The 19,669-nt window shown below is 42.5% G+C and overlaps 1 protein-coding gene across 3 annotated transcripts in view; it reads left to right on the forward strand.

Moving 5' to 3' along the window:
• The window catches only part of LOC122555801 (cytoplasmic protein NCK1-like), a 218,519-nt gene that overhangs the window by 162,289 nt on the left and 36,561 nt on the right, over nt 1-19,669 (forward strand). Inside the window, exon 1 of one of the 3 annotated variants that reach the window (XM_043701945.1) lies at nt 7,365-7,510. The exons of the other annotated variants lie outside the window; for them this stretch is intronic. Within the exon in view, the coding sequence (XP_043557880.1) occupies nt 7,477-7,510 (34 nt within the window). The 5' untranslated portion in view covers nt 7,365-7,476. Of the gene's footprint in view, nt 1-7,364; nt 7,511-19,669 lie in introns of those variants that run through there. 3 annotated transcript variants of the gene reach the window in all.

The following is a 19,669-nucleotide window of genomic DNA, read 5'->3' on the forward strand; positions in this document are numbered from 1 at the left end:
GGTCAAATGCCTTCTCTGCATCTAAAGGAATCACCAATCCCTGTATTGACTGCTGTTGGCATGCTTGAATTACGTTAAGCAGCCTCCTAACGTTATTGGAGGATCTGCGACCCTTTATGAAGCCCGTCTGATCCTCTTTAATAATAGAGGGTAACACAGTCTCCAGCCTTAACGCAAAAGCCTTAGAAAGGCTCTTAAAGTCCACATTTAAGAGCGAGATGGGCCTGTATGATGCACAGTCTTCCGGATCCTTCCCTTTTTTAAGGATAAGTGAAATATTGGCCTCTCTCAGAGATGGTGGGAGACAAACATGACTGTATGAATCATTAAACATATTCAGCATCGGGCCTGACAGTATACTTATAAATTCCTTATAGAATTCACTGGGAAGCCCATCAGGACCGGGCGCCTTTCCACTCTGAAGCTGCCTCACAGCTTCCTGCACTTCTTGCTCTGATAATGGGGCATTGAGAAAGGACTGTTGTTCGAGAGTCACACCCAGGAGCTTCAGATCTCTAAAAAACTATTCCATTTTGGCCTGTCCCTCCTCACAATTCTCAGACTGATATAATTTAGAGTAGAATCGCTGGAACGCCACATTAATCTTTTCAGAATCACAAGTTAGGTTCCCAGACCCTTCCCTAATCGCTGTAATGGTTTGTGGGGCACTTTTCTTTCTGGCAAGGTATGCTAAGTATTTGCCAGGCTTGTCACCATGCTCGTATAACCTTTGCTTTGCAAAAACCAGCTCCTTCTTTGCCGTCTGTGTGAGCATGGAATTTAGTGCAGACCGCAGTGCCGTAATCCTCTGTAGTTTGACCAACGAGGGTCTGTCAAAATAGGCCTTCTTGGCTGTCTTCAACCGTGCTTCAAGGAGACTTTGCTGCTCACCCTTCTGCCGCTCCCTACTTATGGAATATGAAATAACTAACCCTCTGGCATAAGCTTTGGCAGTTTCCCAGAGAACAGATGAGCTATCAACCGAGCCTACGTTGATGTCTAGGAATGCCCGAAATTCCCTAGAGAAATACTCCACAACCTTGCTGTCCATGAGAATAAGGGGTCCATTCGCCAGTACCTTGAATCCACTGTAACATCCTTAATTTTAACTATGAAGTACACTGGAGCATGATCAGAGATGGCAATATTACCAATTGCACAGATGCCACTAGATCCAGGGTTACCGCAGGGGTCAGAAAAAATATCAATCCTTGTGTGACATCTGTGCGGATTGGAGAAAAACGTGAAATCCCTCCCTGTAGGGTGAAGACACCTCCAGACGTCCACCAATCCTAATTCCCCACACAAACCCAATAACTGTTTAGTTTGTGCCGAGGGTATCAAGAGACCTTTAGACAACCTGTCTACTGTGGGGTCCGTGAGGCAGTTAAAATCTCCCCCTATAATGATGTGCCGAGACTTGAGACTTATCAGTTTAGAAAAAACATCTACCAAGAATTTAAGAGGATGAGCTGGGGGATAATAAACATTTAAAATGCCATATTCTTCCCCGTTTATCAAGGCTTTAAGAATTACAAACCTCCCGTATTTGTCTTTAACACATTCCAACAATTTAAATGAGAGATTTTTCCTAACCAATATAGCCACTCCCCTACTTCTGGTTTTAAATGATGAAAAAAAACTCGGTCAAAGCCATTCTGCTGTAATTTCAGATGCTCCTTGTCATCCAAATGTGTCTCCTGTAACAAAGCAATATCCACCTTCTCCTTTCTAAGACTCCAGAGTACCTTCTTCCTCTTAATTGGTGAGTGACTTCCCTTGATTTTCCAGGTACACCATTTAATCAAATCATTAGCCATAATCTTCTGCAATTACATTTAAATTCCAGAGAGGAGGAACCCGAACCACAAATTGCTGAGCTTTAGTGTCACATGATCCACCAAATATAAAAACTACATAAATTAAAACTACTACATTTAACAAACATACAAAATTATTAAAAATAAAAAACAACAAAAACCAGAAAACAAACCAACATATAAAGCGCCAATAGCGCTGAGTAGGGGAACTCACCCCCTGCCCGGAGGGGGCAACTACCCGTTCCGAACTGCCCATAAATAGACATCTAACCATCTCGACCACCTTCACTTCTCCCAGCTAGACCCGCATCGCAAGCACAAGCTAAAAAGAATAAACACCCCATAGAATATCAATATGAATAAAAAAAACATTCTTTTATAAAAAAAAAGAATAAATACCCCAGCCATCCTTTGGTATGTCCTAACTTAGAAATTTAAAATGTATGTCTTAACCATCGCCAGACATAGTTTGAACCAAATTATTATCAATAGAGGTAAAAAAAAGGGGCAAAACAAAGCTCCAACCGGATTTCCTCCATTTCTTTTACAGAATGATAAACGCATACCCAAGCAACAATATTTGTACATACTACAATTATTTAAATTAGGTTAGTTTGTCCACAAAGTCTCTTGCCTTCTCCGATGTGTCAGAGAGATGCATGGATCCATCTAAGGTGATCCGAAGCATTGCCAGATATCTCAGGGAGTACTGAATCCCAAGCTCCTTCAATCTTCTCTTGACACCATCATACGATTTTCATTTCTGGATCACCGCCGCTTTAAAGTCCTGAGAAAGCATGATCTTAAATTAGGGCCCTCGTAAATTAGGGCCTTTGGATCTTCCACTGGAGTCTGGAAGCCTCCATGACTCTCTCCTTATCCCTGTAATGATGGAACCGCACCAGGAAAGGACGAGGGCGTTGACCCAGACCCGACCTCCGTGCTGCGACCCGGTGAGCCCTCTCTATCTTCAATCCTCTCATGACAGTCTCCAAGTCAAGGAATTTCGGAAGCCAATCTTCAACAAATTCCGCAGACCACTCACCTTCCTTACCCTCAGGCAGACCGATGATCCGAATGTTTTTCTTCTGCCCCTGTTTTCAAGATCATCCACTTGGTCACGCAAATTACGAACCTGCGTCTTCAGGGCTTGGATCTCTTCCTTTGAATGAACTGGCATCAGCTTCCACCATTGTGACCCTGTGCTCCACCTCATTCATCCTCTTCTCCAGGTCTCCCAGCTGCTGCCCATGCTTCTGCAGCATGAGAGAGCCTGGAGCCAGGTTATCTTCAATCTGTTTCCCCAACATCTCGCGAGATTTTGAGAGCTGGTTCACCAGGTCCTGGAGAGTAATCTGCTCTGAGGCTGCTGCCGGCTCCTCCTCCCTTTTTAGGCATTTCTGGACAGCTGAAAATACAGGTAAGTCAACTTTTAAATGTTTCTTGGGGCTCCACAATCTTTCCAACACCCCAAGAAATCCTGACGACCTGGGTTGGGTGGGTTAAAGAACTGTCCTGCTCCTGCTGCGATGCGAAGCTCTGCAGTGTGATCTTCTCAGATCGCCGCCATCTTCGATCCCCCCGAAATTGCAGTCTTTAAAGAAGGAGGCCATCTGGTGTGTTCTGTGGTGGAACTGGTCCTCCTGGGAGCAGATGCAGCGGAAATGGAGTAATTGGGAATAAGGGATAACGTTTTTACAGGAGGCAGAGTGGAAGCAGGAGTAGTCCAGGTAGCAGTGGGAGTCAGTGGGTTTGTAGTAGATGTCAGTGTTGAGTTGGTCAACAATGATCGAGATGGAGAGGTCCAGGAAGGGGAGGGAGGTGTCTGAGATAATCCAGGTGAATTTAAGGTTGGGATGGAATGTGTTGGTGAAGTTGATGAACTGTTCAACCTCCCTTGTGGGAGCACAAGTTGGCAGTGATGCAGTCATCAATGTAGCGGATGAAAAGGTGGGGAATGGTGCTGGTGTAACAACGGAAGATAGACTATTCCACATAAGCAACAAAGGGACAGGCATAGCTGGGGCCCATGCAGGTGCCCATGGCTACCCCTTTTGTATGGAGGAAGTGGAAGGATTCAAAGGAGAAATTATTGAGGATGCACCAATCCATTCTCCTCCTGGCACCTTCCCCTGCCACTGCAGGAATTGTAAAACCGATGTCCACACCTCACCCTTATCTCTGTCCTCGGTTCCAAAGAAGCGTTCCACATGCATCAAAGTTTCACCTGCACTTCCACATGTCATTTACTGTATCCTTTGCTACCGATACGGTCTCCTCTACATTGGGGAGACAGGACGCCTACTCGCAGAGCGCTTCAGAGAATATCTCTGGGACACCCACACCATCCAACCCCACCACCCCGTGGCTGAACACTTCAACTCCCCCTCCCACTCCACCAAGGCATGCAGGTCCTGGACCACCTCCATTACCACTCCCTCACCACCCGTCGCCTGGAGGAAGAATGCCTCATCTTCTGCCTTGGGACTCTCCAACCCCGTGGCATCAAAGTAGATTTCACCAGTTTCCTCATTTCCCCCTCTCCCCCACCTTATTCCAGATTCAACCTTCCAACTGGGTGGCACGGTGGCTCAGTGGTTAGCACTGCTGCCTCACAGCGCCAGGGACCTGAGTTCGATTCCAGCCTTAGGCAACTGTCTGTGTGGAGTTTGCACATTGTCCCCTAAACTGCATGGGTTTCCTCTGGGTGATCTAGTTTCCTCTCATAATGCAAAGATGTGCAGTTAGGTGAATTGGCCATGCTAAATGGCACATAGTGTTCAGGGATGTGTAGGCTAGGTGCATTAGTCAGGGGTAAATATAGGGTAGGGGAATGGGTCTGGCTGGGTTACTCTTTGGAGGGTTGGTATGGACTTGTTAGGCCAAAGGGCCTGTTTCCACGCTGTAGGAATTCTAATTCTAACTCTGCACCGCCCTCGTGACCTGTCCTACCTGTCCATCTTCCTTCTCATCTATCCACTCCACCCTCCTCTCCGACCTATCACCATTATCATCGCCAACTCACCTCTATCTACCTATCACACTCTCAGCTACTTCCCCCCCACCCCCCTCCCATTTATCTCACCACCTCCTCGGCTCACAGCCTCATTCCTGATGCAGGGCTTTTGCCCGAAACATCGACTCTCCTGCTCCTTGGATGCTTGCCTGACCTGCTGTGCTTTTCCAGCACCACAGTCTCGACTCTAATGTCCAGCATCTGCAGTCCTCACTTCTGCCAGGTTGAACAAATAGTTAGGGTCAGTTTATGAGGTTGCTGATCAGATCCAATTCCATAGTGAATGGAGCTACACCGTTCCCAACATTTGTTTGATCAGTGAAGGTAACATTTGAGAAACACATTAAGCAAATGAGGGAGCTATGAAGTGGCCAACCAACTGGTATTTTACAGTAACAGAATGCTGTAGGCAGTACAAAAAGACATTCTGCCTGCCACACAATTAAATAGTGCAGAGTATGAATTTCAGTGTTGGTGCAATGCCAAGTATATAGGCCACATGAAAAAGCAATTGGTTGGTTAAATTAGACAGCATGTTCCTTCAATTCTTTATCACAGCAAAGCACACACTGTTATTTAACCAGGCTGCGCTTGCAGAGCCAGAAACAAAATGTCTGTGTTGATATGTAATTCAGTTGTTTGGGCTGCACTTGTTGCACGATCCTGATTGCACCAATAGCTGCACTAACAATCAATGAAGGCAAGATTGTAATGTGGCTCATTTGTGCTTGCGGGAGGGGCTGTACGTTCGAAGGCAGAGAATCATTGTCTGCAAACAGAAGCCTGATGAATTATTCAAAATGATGGATTATTTTGGAGTTTTGAGTGCCTTTACCTAACTGTTGCTTTCTTTAAGCGAGCAGCTTGGCCAATCCCTGTCAACTTGTCAACCAGTTTACTTCCGCTTCTGCAGTATAAATTATTGAGAATGTTTGACATATGGCTGCCTTGTGCTGGTCATTATCAGGGGTACCACCTTTTATTGGAAGTCGTGATTTGGAGGTGCTGGTGTTGGACTGGTGTATACAAAGTTAAAAATCACAAAACACCAGGTTATAGTCCAACAGGTTTATTTGGAAGCACTAACTTTCGGAACACTGCTCCTTCATCAGGGCTTGTGGAGTATAAGATGGTAAGATACGGAATATGTAGCAAAAGTTTACAATGTGATGTAACATCACTGCTTCCAAATAAACCTGTTGGACTATAACCTGGTGTTGTATGATTTTTAACTTTGTACCTTTTATTGGAGACACTCAAGTGGGGTTATTAAATTGTAAAGAAAATTAACTACTTTGCTGTCCTAACTAAAAATGTTTTCTAAATTTTTTTTCAGGCTTTGCCGTGGGTAAATCGGCTGCTATTCATTCATAAGTATAACTTGACTTTAGAAGGAATTCATTCATTGTGTAGCACTAACCCAAGGAAGCAATATGGTGCCATTAAAACTACAGGTCCTTTTCATAATACCCTTGTGCTGACAGGGTTATCAACACCAGAGAAATATTTAACTTTTGAAGCTGGTGATGCAAATTCCAAATCCTCATACAGATTAAGAGCCATGCTTATCTTATTAATAATGATGTGTATCAACGTAAATGATATATTTCAATACATTAAATGATTGCGGTATTTACCGCAGTAATGTTTTTAGCAGTAAAACACCGTTTCGTTTTTGTGTTTCTGAAGAGATCTATAAATGGAGATGTTGCAAAATGATTTTAACACCTAAATATTCCGCTCTCTTGTGTTTTTGCAAGTGTTGATGGAGTGTGATTCTGTGAATACTACAGGAGTTCTTGCCAATACCTGTCTGAACTCTGTTAACTCAACATTGACCAGAGATCAAATCTATATCCGCTATACGGTTCAACTGTTCACAGATCAACTTGTCAAAGCTTGTGTCTGAGTTTAGTCAGTTACAGTTGCAATGAAGTTCATGTATACTACAGAAATGCTGACACTTCAAGTACAATGGCATATTAATTTTGAGAAAAAGTGCAGTAATTTTGGTCTAATATGCAAACACCTTTGGAACATTATTGCTCTTGGCACTTGAGAGTTGGTTTAAACTGAACAGGAGTAGATATGTCATGCAATTCAGAAAAATAGATCTGTTCATATGTGAATCTGGTGAAACTGAACTAGGGTAGAATGATCAAACTGCTTGGCCACACTAAAAGAAGCAAAGGAGAACCAGTTTGATGGGAAACTGTTACTGAGTTTGAAATAAAAATCAACTAAGCACTGGAGCCATTTGTTTCTGAGGAGGAGGCACTGGAGGATAAAGGGGAGGGGAAACTGAAGACTGGAAGTTGAAATGTGAATGCAGTGTTTACCCTAGTCACTAATTCTGATTGATAGCCACTCTTGTAACTTCTAAAGTAATCCAAAGTAATGTAACCACTGTTACCGTGACAACATGATTCAGTAGTCAGACTGGTTTTATAAAGCTTCAAACTAAACGATTCCAATGATTGGTTAGAGTTAACTGGATTCCTTTGGCTTGATATGCAGTCAAGTCACATGGTCCTTGGGGTGGGGAGTTTCTAGTCTGATAATTACTGCATGATGATTAGAGGTTTCTGTCAGACTTGCATATCTGAGCTGAACACAGAGAGGTAAAGGAAAGCAGACAAAATGGAACCAGTTAATATTATCAAGCAGTTCTTTGGTGAGTTACTAGTTTCCAATCAATTGGTAACCTGTGGTCGAGTCAGTTTCACGCTTTCATTTTGCTGAGACAATTGAGGTGCACATACTCAATTTAATTTTCTGTTTAGTTTTTAATGTTGACAGTGTTTTATTTCCTCTGTTTTACATTTACCAAGTTGTTTGGTGTTCTTTTGTAGGAAATGAAATCTTAGCAGGACTTACACATTTAATGGTAAGGTCCTGTGGAGTGTTGCTAAACGAAAAGACTTTAGAGTGCAGGTTCATACCTCCTTGAAAGTAGAGTCGCACGTAGATAGGATAGTGAAGAAGGTGTTTGGTATGCTTTCCTTTATTGGTCAGAGCATTGAGAAAAGGGGTTGGGTGGTCATATTGCGGCTATATGAATGTTGTTTTGGCCACTTTTGGAATATTGCACGCAATTCTGGCCTCCTTCCTATAGGAAGGATGTTGTGAATCTTGAAAGGGTTCAAAAAAGATTTACAAAGATGTTGACGGGGTTGGAGGATTTGAGCTACAGTGAGAGGCTGAATAGGCTCGGGCTGTTTTCCCTGGACCGTCAAAGGCTGAGGAGTGACCTTATAGAGGTTTATAAAATTATGAGGGGCATGGATAGGATGAATAGACAAAATATTTTCCTTGGTGTGGGGGAGTCCAGAACTAGAAGACATTGGTTTAGGGTGAGGGGGGGAAGATAGAAAAGGGACCAAAGGGGCAACCTTTTCATGCAGAGGGTGGTACGTGTATGGAATGAGCTGCCAGGGGAAGTGGTGGAGGCTGGTACAATTGCAACATTTAAAAGGCATCAGATGGTATATGAATAGGAAGGGTTTTGAGGGATATGGGCCAAGTGCTGGCAAATGGGACTAGATTAGGTTGGGATATCTGGTTGGCATGGATGAGTTGGAGCAAAGGGTCTGTTTCCATGTTGTACAGCTCTGACTCTAATAGGTGCACTATGAATAGGTATGTTTTGAGCTTATTTTTCCATTCTGAAGTAATGAATTAAGCTGCCATAACATACCGTCATTCCAATGCTCAAATTAGTTTCAGACCTGAATTAAGATTACTGTCGTGACTCCAACAACTTGTTCAATCTTGATTTCAAGTGAAACCTTTTCCTTCCCCATTTCAAGCCGCACACTGGCTTTTGGGAATTATTTTTGTAAAACTGGGAAAGTTTTGGACTATTTGTGATGAACATGTAAGTGCAAGATTTTAAGTGTTTGCTTCCTTACATTTTGCACTGCAATTGATGGCAAAAAAAGTTGCAGAGCTATACTATTTAAGTTAGTTTAATAAGTTGAGGAAGTAGTTCATAGTGGCAGTGACATAACCCGAGTAATACAGGGGAAGGTTAAATGGATATCGGGCTCAATTCCCATCATGGCAGCTGCTGGAATTTACTCTATCTTAATAAACTGGAATTAAAAGTAGGAAACCATTGTCGGCTGTCAGTACAAGTATCTGGTTTACATCCTTCCTTGAGGAAAGGAAGCTTGCCTTTCTTACCCAGTGTGACTCTCGTAGCACACCATTGTGATTAACTCTTAATGGGCTAGCAAGCCACTCCTTCATATCAAATTGCTGCAATGTCTAAAGAAAGGAATTAAACTGAACGGACCATCCAGCAGTGATATAGTTACTGAAAACAGCAATGGCAAATCCAACCCAGTCTACCCTGCAAAGTCGAACATCTGGGAGAAGCCCCAAAATTGGGAGAGCTGTCCCACCGATTGGTCGACCAATAGCCTGACATAGTCATACATAGAAGTTCATATGTGACACTGAATGTCCAGAAACAAGCAAAGTCACTGCAGGCTCTGTTCTGTCGTGTCAGCAGGATGACCACATCTGAGGAGGCAGTACAGTCAAGAGGGAGTTGTCCTGAGTGTCTCTGCCTTGACTCCATGATATTTCATGTGGTCAAGTCCAACATTGGCAAGGAAACTTGCTGCTGATTACCACCTACCGCTTCTTCTTGACTGGATAGGGTAAATAGGTCTTTGCCCTCGATTGGGGGAGTCCAAAACTAGAGGGCATAGGATTAGGGTGAGAGGGGAAAGGTTAAAAAGGGACCTGAGGGGCAACTTTTTCACGTAAAGGGCGGTGCACGTATAGAATGAGTTGCCAGAGGAAGGCATTTGGATGGCTGTATGAATAGGAAGGGTTTAGAGGGATATGGGCCAAATGTTAGCAACTGGGACTAGATTAATTTAGGATATCTGATTGGCATTGACGAGTTGGACCGAAGGGTCTGTTTCCATGCTGAACATCTCTCTAACTCGATGACTGATTAACCCCTAGTCTTACGATTGGAAGAAGTTTTGAAGGTGGCAAGGGCACAGAATATCCTCAATGCCCATAACTCTCAGTAGATCAGTAACACCGCCACTACTGACCAGGTTCTAATGGACATTTCTATTAGACTGGTCTGCAGCAGGTGATGTGCGACATATGTACTTGGCCTTATCCTCAGCATCCTATCTGCCACAGATTAATTTTTCCATGAGAGCAGTACCAGGAGTTATTGCTACACAGTCCTTGTGGAAACAGAATTGTTTGGTACTATCAACGTGCTGAATAGGATAGATTTCAAACAGGTTAAGCATCTCAAGACTAGCTATCCATGAGGTGTTATGAGGGCCTGGCCACTGTACAACTGGCATCAAGTGGAGGGACCAACCCTCATACAATGAAGAATGCAGAAGGGCATTCCTCCTGGTGTATACTGAAGACTTTCCTCTTGAATTAGCCATGCCCCTAACCAAGATTGTTTCAGAATAGCTATATCATTGCCACCAACCCAACAATGTGGAAAATAACTAAGGGTATGTCCTGCCCTCAAAAGCAGAACAAATATCTGAGCCAATTAACCAGTCTACTCATGATCATCTATTAATTGATAGAAGACGTTTTTGACAGTGCAGTCAAACAACACTTGCTGTAAATCAGAAAATTGTTTTGATTAGCATGGGAGACATTGGCTTTCTTGCACATATTTGTATGTGAGTAGGCCTTGTTACCATATCCTCAATGGTGAATGCCCTGATTACATTTGCTATTAAGTCAACATGGATGCTGTTGGAAATGTATCAAGGAGAGGGAGCAGCCTCAAAGGTTATGTTGCTTGGCTGCAGATAGCCAGAATGGAATTCTGATTGCTGAATGAAGCAGGCTTTTGGCAACAGCGTGTAATGAAGGAGCAGTGAGGGGAAATATGGATGGGGTGGTCATCCTAAAAGAGATTAAGGGGGTGCAATGGATTGGAGCCTGACCTATTGGGTGCAGGGATAATTTAAAAATGGACAGAGTCAAAGTGGACTTGCTTTCTGTTGGTGATAATTAGCACTTCTACATTCTATACAACTCAAACCCATCATTTTTGTTGGAGGGTGGGGGTGGCAGGAGGAGAAGTTAACATTCTTCCTGTTATTTCAGTGAACATTTTTGACTTCAGGCTTTGGTGAGTGAGTCAGAAAACAGAAAAAGAGAAAAATATTGGATTCACAAATATATTGGAGGGCCCTTCTGATAATAAATGTGAAAGTAAACTGTTGGAATCAGAAAAGCGTGGAGTTTAATCCTCAGTCGATGTTGATTTCCTAATTTATCAATGACTACCCATGCATCAGGATGAACTAAAAACAGCCAGTACCCCTTTATATCCCCCACCTTCATTTCTGACAATAGTGCATTTATTCATATTAGTTGAGCACAGGAGTAGTTGCAGCTGTGCTGCCCTATGGTTGAAAAGCCTGGGGAAAAAGTGTGGGATAGAACATGATGATATATGTAAATCTGAAGCATCTGAAAGGGTTAATACTTGATTGAGTTCAATTAACATCATCCACGGAGGTGAAGGCATAACAACTCTCTCTAGGGAGAGAGTAAGTGAGGGTGGTGGTGTTAATAAGCTGGAGATTGGTGGGAGAGTGACGACTTGGGTGTTTTGTGGGAAGCAAACCTAAGGCTGGATCCTCCCAACCATATTTCTTGTAGTTTACCATGTGGAGCCTATTTCATAACTAGTAAGTAGTTGCTGAGAAGCAATAAACTACATCTTGTTTTCTCGACAGCATTTGTATTGTTGGAACAGCAAATAATTACTCCCTCACACACACAACTGTATAAACCACCAAAAGCAGCACCACATGCTTTTTGTTATTCATTCGTGGGATATAAATAGTGCTGAATGGACCCGCATTAATTGCCCATCCCTAGCCATCTTTGAGATGGTGATGGTGAGCTGGTGCCTTGAAATACTGTAGTCCATTTGGTGTAGATAGGCCCACAGTGCTGTTGGGGATGAAGGACACTCTGAAGATATGGATGGTAGCACACACAACAGTAGAACAGTGTTAAAAACTCTATGCTAGAAATACAAAGGTAAAGTCAAATTCCTAGTTTAGCTTGCATTTTAAATTTGGCAGAACAGTGGCGGGTACTTCAAGTTTCAATAATTTAATTTTTATTGTAGGGTTCCTTCCTGACTTTGCTGAAAATGTATTAAAAATTAAATGAATACTGTATGATATTCCCAAGTTACATTGCTGAGAATAAATTCTGAATGAGGAAATGAAATACATTTATGATGTGTCTTAAAATCTGTTTGTTTAATGTGCACCCAATTCATGAATCACTCAAAAACTCATTTCCCATTCATTATCTTGAAGCAGTGTATAAAGAATGATGTTATGTAAGCTTATCCTGTGCTGACTTGCTCTATATGACAGGTCTGGCAGTTTCAGAGTATAGAACTGATCAATTTTTATTCAACTTGACATGAAAATTGAGACAATGAAGAGAAATGGATACTTGCTAAAATCAAAAGGAATTGGTGAAAGAGAAATTTCTTTACAATCAACTGAAATGAACACGAGATGCACCTATTTTAATTAAAATGCCACCAATGGCCGGGTATAATGAGGGTGCAATGAATCTCAAAATGTAATCCGTTCTAATGTGAGGATATTGCCCAAGGCACCATCTGTCACTGGCACCAACAATTAATGTGTTGGAATGGCTGAAATGTTTACTGTGCAAAACATCTTGCCATCCAATTTCCTTTCAGTGCATCAATCTGGATTCCACTAACATTTCCTCTCAGATGGCTTGTCACACTGCAGAACAGTTTTTGGTTTTGTTCTTCTTGGTCATTGTGGTTTTATGACTGGGGGTAACTTTAACATTTCCAAATTCAGTGGAGATGAGCATACTTTGTTCTTATAGTTAAGTCAAAACTTAAAATTGATGCACATTGGCCTAACTAACCTTGACTCTTTTGAAGTGCAACCTATCCACCAGTTAAGGTTTAACTCGCCCTATTGTTTGATCAGACAGGTACCTGTTGTCAGTTTTCTGTCGAGGTGGGAAGAGAGGAGGGCCAACCCCACCGGATGTAGTTCTTGCTGAAAATGTTGATAGAGTGAAGTACTGTAACTTGTTTGCCAGTATGGAGCACTAGTCCTTTTTAAGATTTAATCACCCAATCATGATTTACTATTAGTGCATGGCCACACAGCGCCAGGGACTCTGGTTTGATTCCAGCCTTGGGTGACTGTCTCCATGGAGTGTGCACATTCTCCCCGTGTCTGTGTGGGTTTCCTCCTGGTGCTCCGGTTTCCTCCAATGCTCCAGTTTCCTCCCACAGTCCAAAGATTTGCAGATTATGTAAATTGCCCACAGTGTTTAGGGATGTGTAGATTTGGTGCATTAGTCAGGGGAAATATAGAGTAATAAGGGTAGGGGAAAGGGTCTGGGTGAGATCTTCTTCAGAAGGTCCATGTGTACTTGTTGGGCCAAATGGCCTGTTTCCACAATGTAGGGATTTTATGATTCTATAAGAATTAAAAATATTTAATACTAAGTTCCATTAAAGGCTATTGTATAATTTTCACACCTGTATAAAATCATATTTGTTGCTGATCATTGATTGATGGATTACCGATACATAAACTGGTTGGATGATTTAAATCATTTTCGGACTAAAGTAGCATGGTGCTAAGAAAGTAATTTAACCATTGGGTTTAAAATAATATGAACTTAAAAGAAATGAAGAAGTATTGGAATGTGAAATTGGCATAAATAATGTGCTAGTTCCAGACTGCAAATAAACCAACTTTTTTATCATGATGATTTAAAGTATAATAATAACTAAACATCGGCATAAATTTAGCAAATCAACTTCAATTGTCAAGAAATTAAGAATCTTGAATAGATTCCAGGTGTGACGAAAGGAAACCTATTGGTGGGTTGAAGGGGGTTCTAATGAAAAGCAATTGGAAAGGTTGGACCCTTTTCCATTGGAGTTGAGAAGAATAAAAGCTGATCTTATTGAAATATATACGTAAGAACCTGAAGGGAACTAACAGAATGGATGCTAAAGGAAAGTTTGCACTTAGGAGAGACTAGAACTTGAGATCACTTTTTTTTCAAACAGCTGTTTCCCGTTTAAGATAAGATTTATTTTTTCTGAGTGTGGAATTTGCTTGTATATGCTGTCATCTGTATTTTCTAAGTGGGTGCATTCTATAGAGGGCTTACATGGTCTAGTGTGTGTAATGCTGGTCATCTAGTCTAACACAAAAAGTCTTAATACATGAATATGAAATAACTCCACACAGCATGGTATCTCATCACCAAGTTACCCTATATTTACATGGAGAGAGTCTTTGACACTGATCCAGCTCTCAGAGTGAGCAGAACCACTGACATTCCTGTTTATATGTCAGCTGGGGCTCCCTGATTGGGGCTGTTAAGCTGGTCCAATCAGAGAACCCATATCTAATTAGCTCCACCAGGCTGACCTTGTAACAATCACTACAGAATAAGATGCAGTTTATTGTGTATCTGCTACTGGTCACAGCTCACATGAATAAGCTCTGTATTAGCATGGGGTACACCTAGTCTTGGGTCTGTCTTTCCCAAGATCCTACTTCATCTTTGCACAAAATGCTTATGAGAACATCAAAGTGGGTGGTGCTAATTGCACTCAATCAGTCATTAACTCTTTTGGACCCATTTTAAACAGTTATAATCAGATACTTAGAAAATCATGATGTAATCAGGCAGGCATGGCTTTGTGAAAGACAGATTAGTGTACTAGAGCTTTTTGAGGAAGCAACATTCACATGGATGGAAGGGCGCTGGTTGATGACTTGCATAGATTTCCAAAAGACATTTTGTAAGGTAGCAAAGCAAAGATTGCTACAAAGGATAAGGTATATCAGCATGGTTACAGAATTATTTAACTAACTGAAAGCGGACATTCGGAATCAATTGGTCATTTTTGTAGTGGACTATAACAGGAATCAGTACAGAGTCCTCACCTGTTTACCATTTATATCAGTGATTTGGATGAACAGACTGAATTGGAAGTTTTTGTTGCAAACGTTTCGTCCCCTGTCTTGGTGACATCCTCAGTGCTTGGGAGCCTCCTGTGAAGCGCTTCTGTGGTGTTTCCTCCGGCATTTATAGTGGCCTGTCCCTGCCGCTTTCGGTTGTCAGTTTCAGCTGTCCGCTGTAGTGGCCGGTATATTGGGTCCAGGTCGATGTGTTTGTTGATGGAGTTTGTGGATGAGTGCCATGCTTCGAGGAATTCCCTGGCTGTTCTTTGTTTCGCTTGCCCTTAAATCAAAGGAAGGGGCCATTTGCTCCTTGGTGTATACATGACTGAACACAAATTTATTGCAGCATTGTCTCCTGTGGGTCAGGAAGGGATTCAAAACATTGCTTGCTGATTGATGTGTTGCCTGAAGAAGGAAAGAACAAACAAAGAAACGAAAGGAAGAGAAAGATTTGTGTCTGTTTTACGCAACATCCCAGAGTGCTTTGTAGCCAATGAGGTACATCTGAGTGTAGATGCTATTTTAATGTAGGGTACATGGTGGCCGATTGCAATAACAAGCTCCCACAAACAGCTGTCAGATCATCTGTAACAGCTGTCAGATCATCTGCTTTTAGTTTTCTTTGTTTAGAGTTTGTGAGAAGATTTGACTGGGACAACACTACCATTATAGGGCAAGCGAAACAAAGAACAGCCAGGGAATTCCTAGAAGCATGGCACTCATCCACAAACTCCATCAACAAACACATCGACCTGGACCCAATATACCAGCCACTACAGCGGACAGGTGAAACTGACAACCGGAAGCGGCAGGGACAGGCCACTATAAATGCCGGAGGAAACACCACAAAAGCGCTTCACAGGAGGGTCCCAAGCACTGAGGATGTCACCTAGACAGGGGACGAAACGTTTGCAACAAAAACTTCCAGCTCGGCAAACAGAACCACAGCAACGAGCACCCGAGCTACAAATCTCCTCTCAAACTTTGAAGAGACTGAATGTATGAAAGCAAAATTTGTCAATAGTACCAAGATAGATAGGTAAGTACGTTATCAAGAGGAGATAGAGCCTTTACAAAGAGATGGGCTGTGAGGAGAAAACAGACAGGAAATTGGAGGTGACACAACCAGATCAGCCATGATATTATGGTTGAACAGGCTCATGGGCCCAAATAGCCTATTACTGTTTTTTATGTACCTTGGGTTTTTTTTTCAATCGAAATTGAGGTGTCCAGATATGCAGCCTAAGATCAAGCCACATGCTCTATCCCTATCCATAGTCATTCAAAAATACAGAGGGTGGCATGGTTACATCTTGATTGAGGCATCCAAACTATTGATTACATAACGTATCAAGAATTAAGTTTGGGCCTGAAATTATGCCTGCAGGAGTTAGTTTGATGGTTGAGCCATTTGTATTTTTTTTGCCTTTCCTCGATCCATTAATCATTTGAAAAAAAAATGTAAATGCTTAGATATTTGTGTGTCAGTCGATCAGAATGTTGGCATGCTCACATATGTACCTCTGTGGAAGAGCACAGATTGATGTCTGTTGATTACACAATGGTGTGTACATAGTCATGGCCCAGTCATTACACGCTTAGATGGAGAGACAATCCAAGGTGAAGTCTTATCTGTTTTAGTAACAAAAATTGCACTGATCTAAATATGCTAAGTACTTGATTGGAATTGATATAAATTTTCTGGAACGTGATTTGTAAATTTGTCCTAAACTCCTGTGCTGCAACACTTAATGAAACATACATAACAGGATTCAGTTGGAATTTTAATAGTCTGGTATGGTACATTTCAGAAGTTAATATGTTGCTAAAGTGATAGCAAGTACATCTGTTCGGCTAATCATGTGGAATTGCAAATTTCTCATGCATGATACTATTACAGGATTGAAGTTCTTCGTCAGTTATGTGCTGCGTGATTAAATTCTGCATTAGTGTGTTGATAAGCAGGGCTGTTGGTCTAATGAGAAATTGGAAATATAGTACAGTGCAGGCTTGGAATTACCCATTTCCCTATTTTGGATATGAGAAGGAAAGGTAAGAGAGGTAGGCAGGTAATGCAGGAACCTTCTATGTGTATATCCCCATTTCAAGCAAGTATGCTGTTTAGGAAAATGTAAGGACTGATAGATTCTCAGGGGAATGTAGCACAAATAGCCAAGTTTCTGGTATCGAGACTGGCTCTAATCCAATGAGTCGTACAGTGGATTCCAAGAGATCGATTGCGTTAGGGGGCTCTCTAGTCCAAGGCACAGACAAACGTTTCTGGGGCTAGCAGTGAAAAATCAGAATGGTGTGTTGCCTCCCTGCTGCCAGGATCAAGGATGTCTCAGAGTGGGTGCAGAATGTTCTCAAGGGGGAGAGGGCCCAGCTGGAGGTCATTGTACACATTGGAACCAACGAAATAAGAAGGGGAAAGAATGAGATTCTGAAGGGAGAATATTGAGAGTTAGGCAGGAACTTAAAAAGATGTCCTCGAGAGTCATAATATCTGGATTACTCCCAGTGTCATGTGCTAGTGAGGGTAGGAATAGGAGGATAGAGCAGATAGAGCATGGCTGAGGAGCTGGTGTATGGGAGAATGATTCACATTTTTGGATCATTGGAATCTCTTCTAGTAGAAGTAACCTGTACAAGAAGGACAGATTGCACCTGAATTGGGAGGACTAATATATTGGCAGGGAGATTTGCTCGAGCTGCTCGGGAGGATTTAAACTAGTAAGGTGGACAGGGGGCGGGGTGGGGAGGGAGGTAAGACCCAGGGAGATAGTGAGGAAAGAGATCAATCTGAGACTGGTACAGTTGAGAAAAGACGTGAATCAAACAGTCAGGGCAGGCTGGGATACAGCAGAGAACAAAGTAGGACTGATAAATTAAACTGCATTTATTTCAATGCAAAAGGCCGAACCGGGAAGGCAGATGAATTCAGAGTATGATTAGGAACTTGAGATTGGAATATCATAGCAATTACAGAAACATGGCTCAGGGATGGACAGGACTGGCAGCTTAATGTTCCAAGATACAAATGCTACAGGAAGAATAGAAAGGGAGGCAAGAGAGGAGGGGGAGTGGTATTTTTGATAAGAGATAGCATTACAGCTGTGCTAAGGGAGGATATTCCTGGAAATACATCCAGACAACTTATTTGGGTGGAACTGAGAAATAAGAAAGGGGTGATCACCTTGGGCGGCACGGTGGCACAGTGGTTAGCACTGCTGCCTCACAGCGCCAGAGACCCGGGTTCAATTCCCGTCTCAGGCGACTGACTGTGTGGAGTTTGGACATTCTCCCTGTGTCTGCGTGGGTTTCCTCCAGGTGCTCCGGTTTCCTCCCACAGTCCAAAAATGTGCAGGTTAGGTGAATTGGCCATGCTAAATTGCCCGTAGTGTTAGTTGAAGGGGTGAAATGTAGGGGAATGGGTCTGGGTGGGTTGCACTTCGGTGTGGACTTGTTGGGCTGAAGAGCCTGTTTCCACACTGTAAGTAATCTAATCTAATCTTATTGGGATTGGGCGGCACAGTGGCTCAGTGGATGGCACTGCTGCCTCACAGCACTAGGGTCCCAGGTTCGATTCTCAGCCTTGGGTGACTGTCTGTGTGGAGTTTGCACATTCTCCCCATGTCTGCGTGAGTTTCATCCAGGTGCTCCGGTTTCCTCCCACAGTCCAAAGATGTGCAGGTCAGGTGAATTGGCCATGTTAAATTGCCCATAGTGTTAGGTGCATTAGTTAGAGAGAAATGGATCTGGGTGGGTTACTCTTCGGAGGGTCGGTGTGGACTTGTTGGGCAGAAGGACCTGTTTCTGCACTGCAGGGAATCTAATCTAATCTAACTATAGACTCCCTTATAGTCATCTGAAAATTGAGAAACAAATTTATAAGGAGATCTCAGTTATCTGTAGGAATTATGGTAGGGGATTTTAACTTTCCAAACATAGACTGGGACTGCCGTAAGTGTTAAGGGTTTAGACCGAGAGGAATTGATGAGGGCAGATAAGTGTGTACAAGAGAATTTTCTGATTCAGTATGTGGATGTACCTACTAGAGAAGGTGCAAAATCTGACCTACTCTTGGGAAATAAGGCAGAGCAGGTGACTGAGGTGTCAGTGGGGGAGCACTTTGGGGCCAGCAACCATAATTCTATTAGTTTTAAAATAGTGATGGAATCAGAGAACAGATCTAAAAGTAGAAGTTCTATATTGGGAGGCAGGTTAATTTTGACGGTATTAGGCAAGAACTTCCAAAAGCTGATTGGAGGCAGATGTTCGCAGGTAAAGAGATGGCTGGAAAATGGGAAGCCTTCAGAAATGAGATAACGAGAATCCAGAGAAAGTATATTCCTGTAAGAGTGGAAGGAAAGAATAGTAATTATAGGGAATGCTGGATGACTAAAGAAAATGAGAGTTTAGTTAAGAAAAAGAAGGAAGCATATGTCAGGGATCGACATGAGAAATCGAGTATAAGAGTATGAAGGAAGTAGGAGTATATTTAAGAGGGAAATCAGGCGGGGAAAAAGGGGACATGAGAGAGCTTTGGCAAATGGAGTTAAGGAGAAACCAAATGGGTTTTATAAATATATTACGGACAAAAGGATAATGGGAGGGAAGAGGGCCCCTCAAAGATCAGCAAGGCGGCCTTTGTGTGGAACTGGAGGAGATGGGTAGATACTAAATAAATATTTTGCATGAGTGTTTACTGTGGCGAAGGACATAGAGGATATAGAATGTAGGGAAATAGATGGCGACATCTTGAAAAATGTCCATATTACAGAGGAGGAAGTGCTGGATGCCTTGAAACG

Source organism: Chiloscyllium plagiosum, chromosome 13, assembly GCF_004010195.1.
Source record: "Chiloscyllium plagiosum isolate BGI_BamShark_2017 chromosome 13, ASM401019v2, whole genome shotgun sequence".
NCBI classification, from domain to species: Eukaryota; Metazoa; Chordata; class Chondrichthyes; order Orectolobiformes; family Hemiscylliidae; genus Chiloscyllium; species Chiloscyllium plagiosum.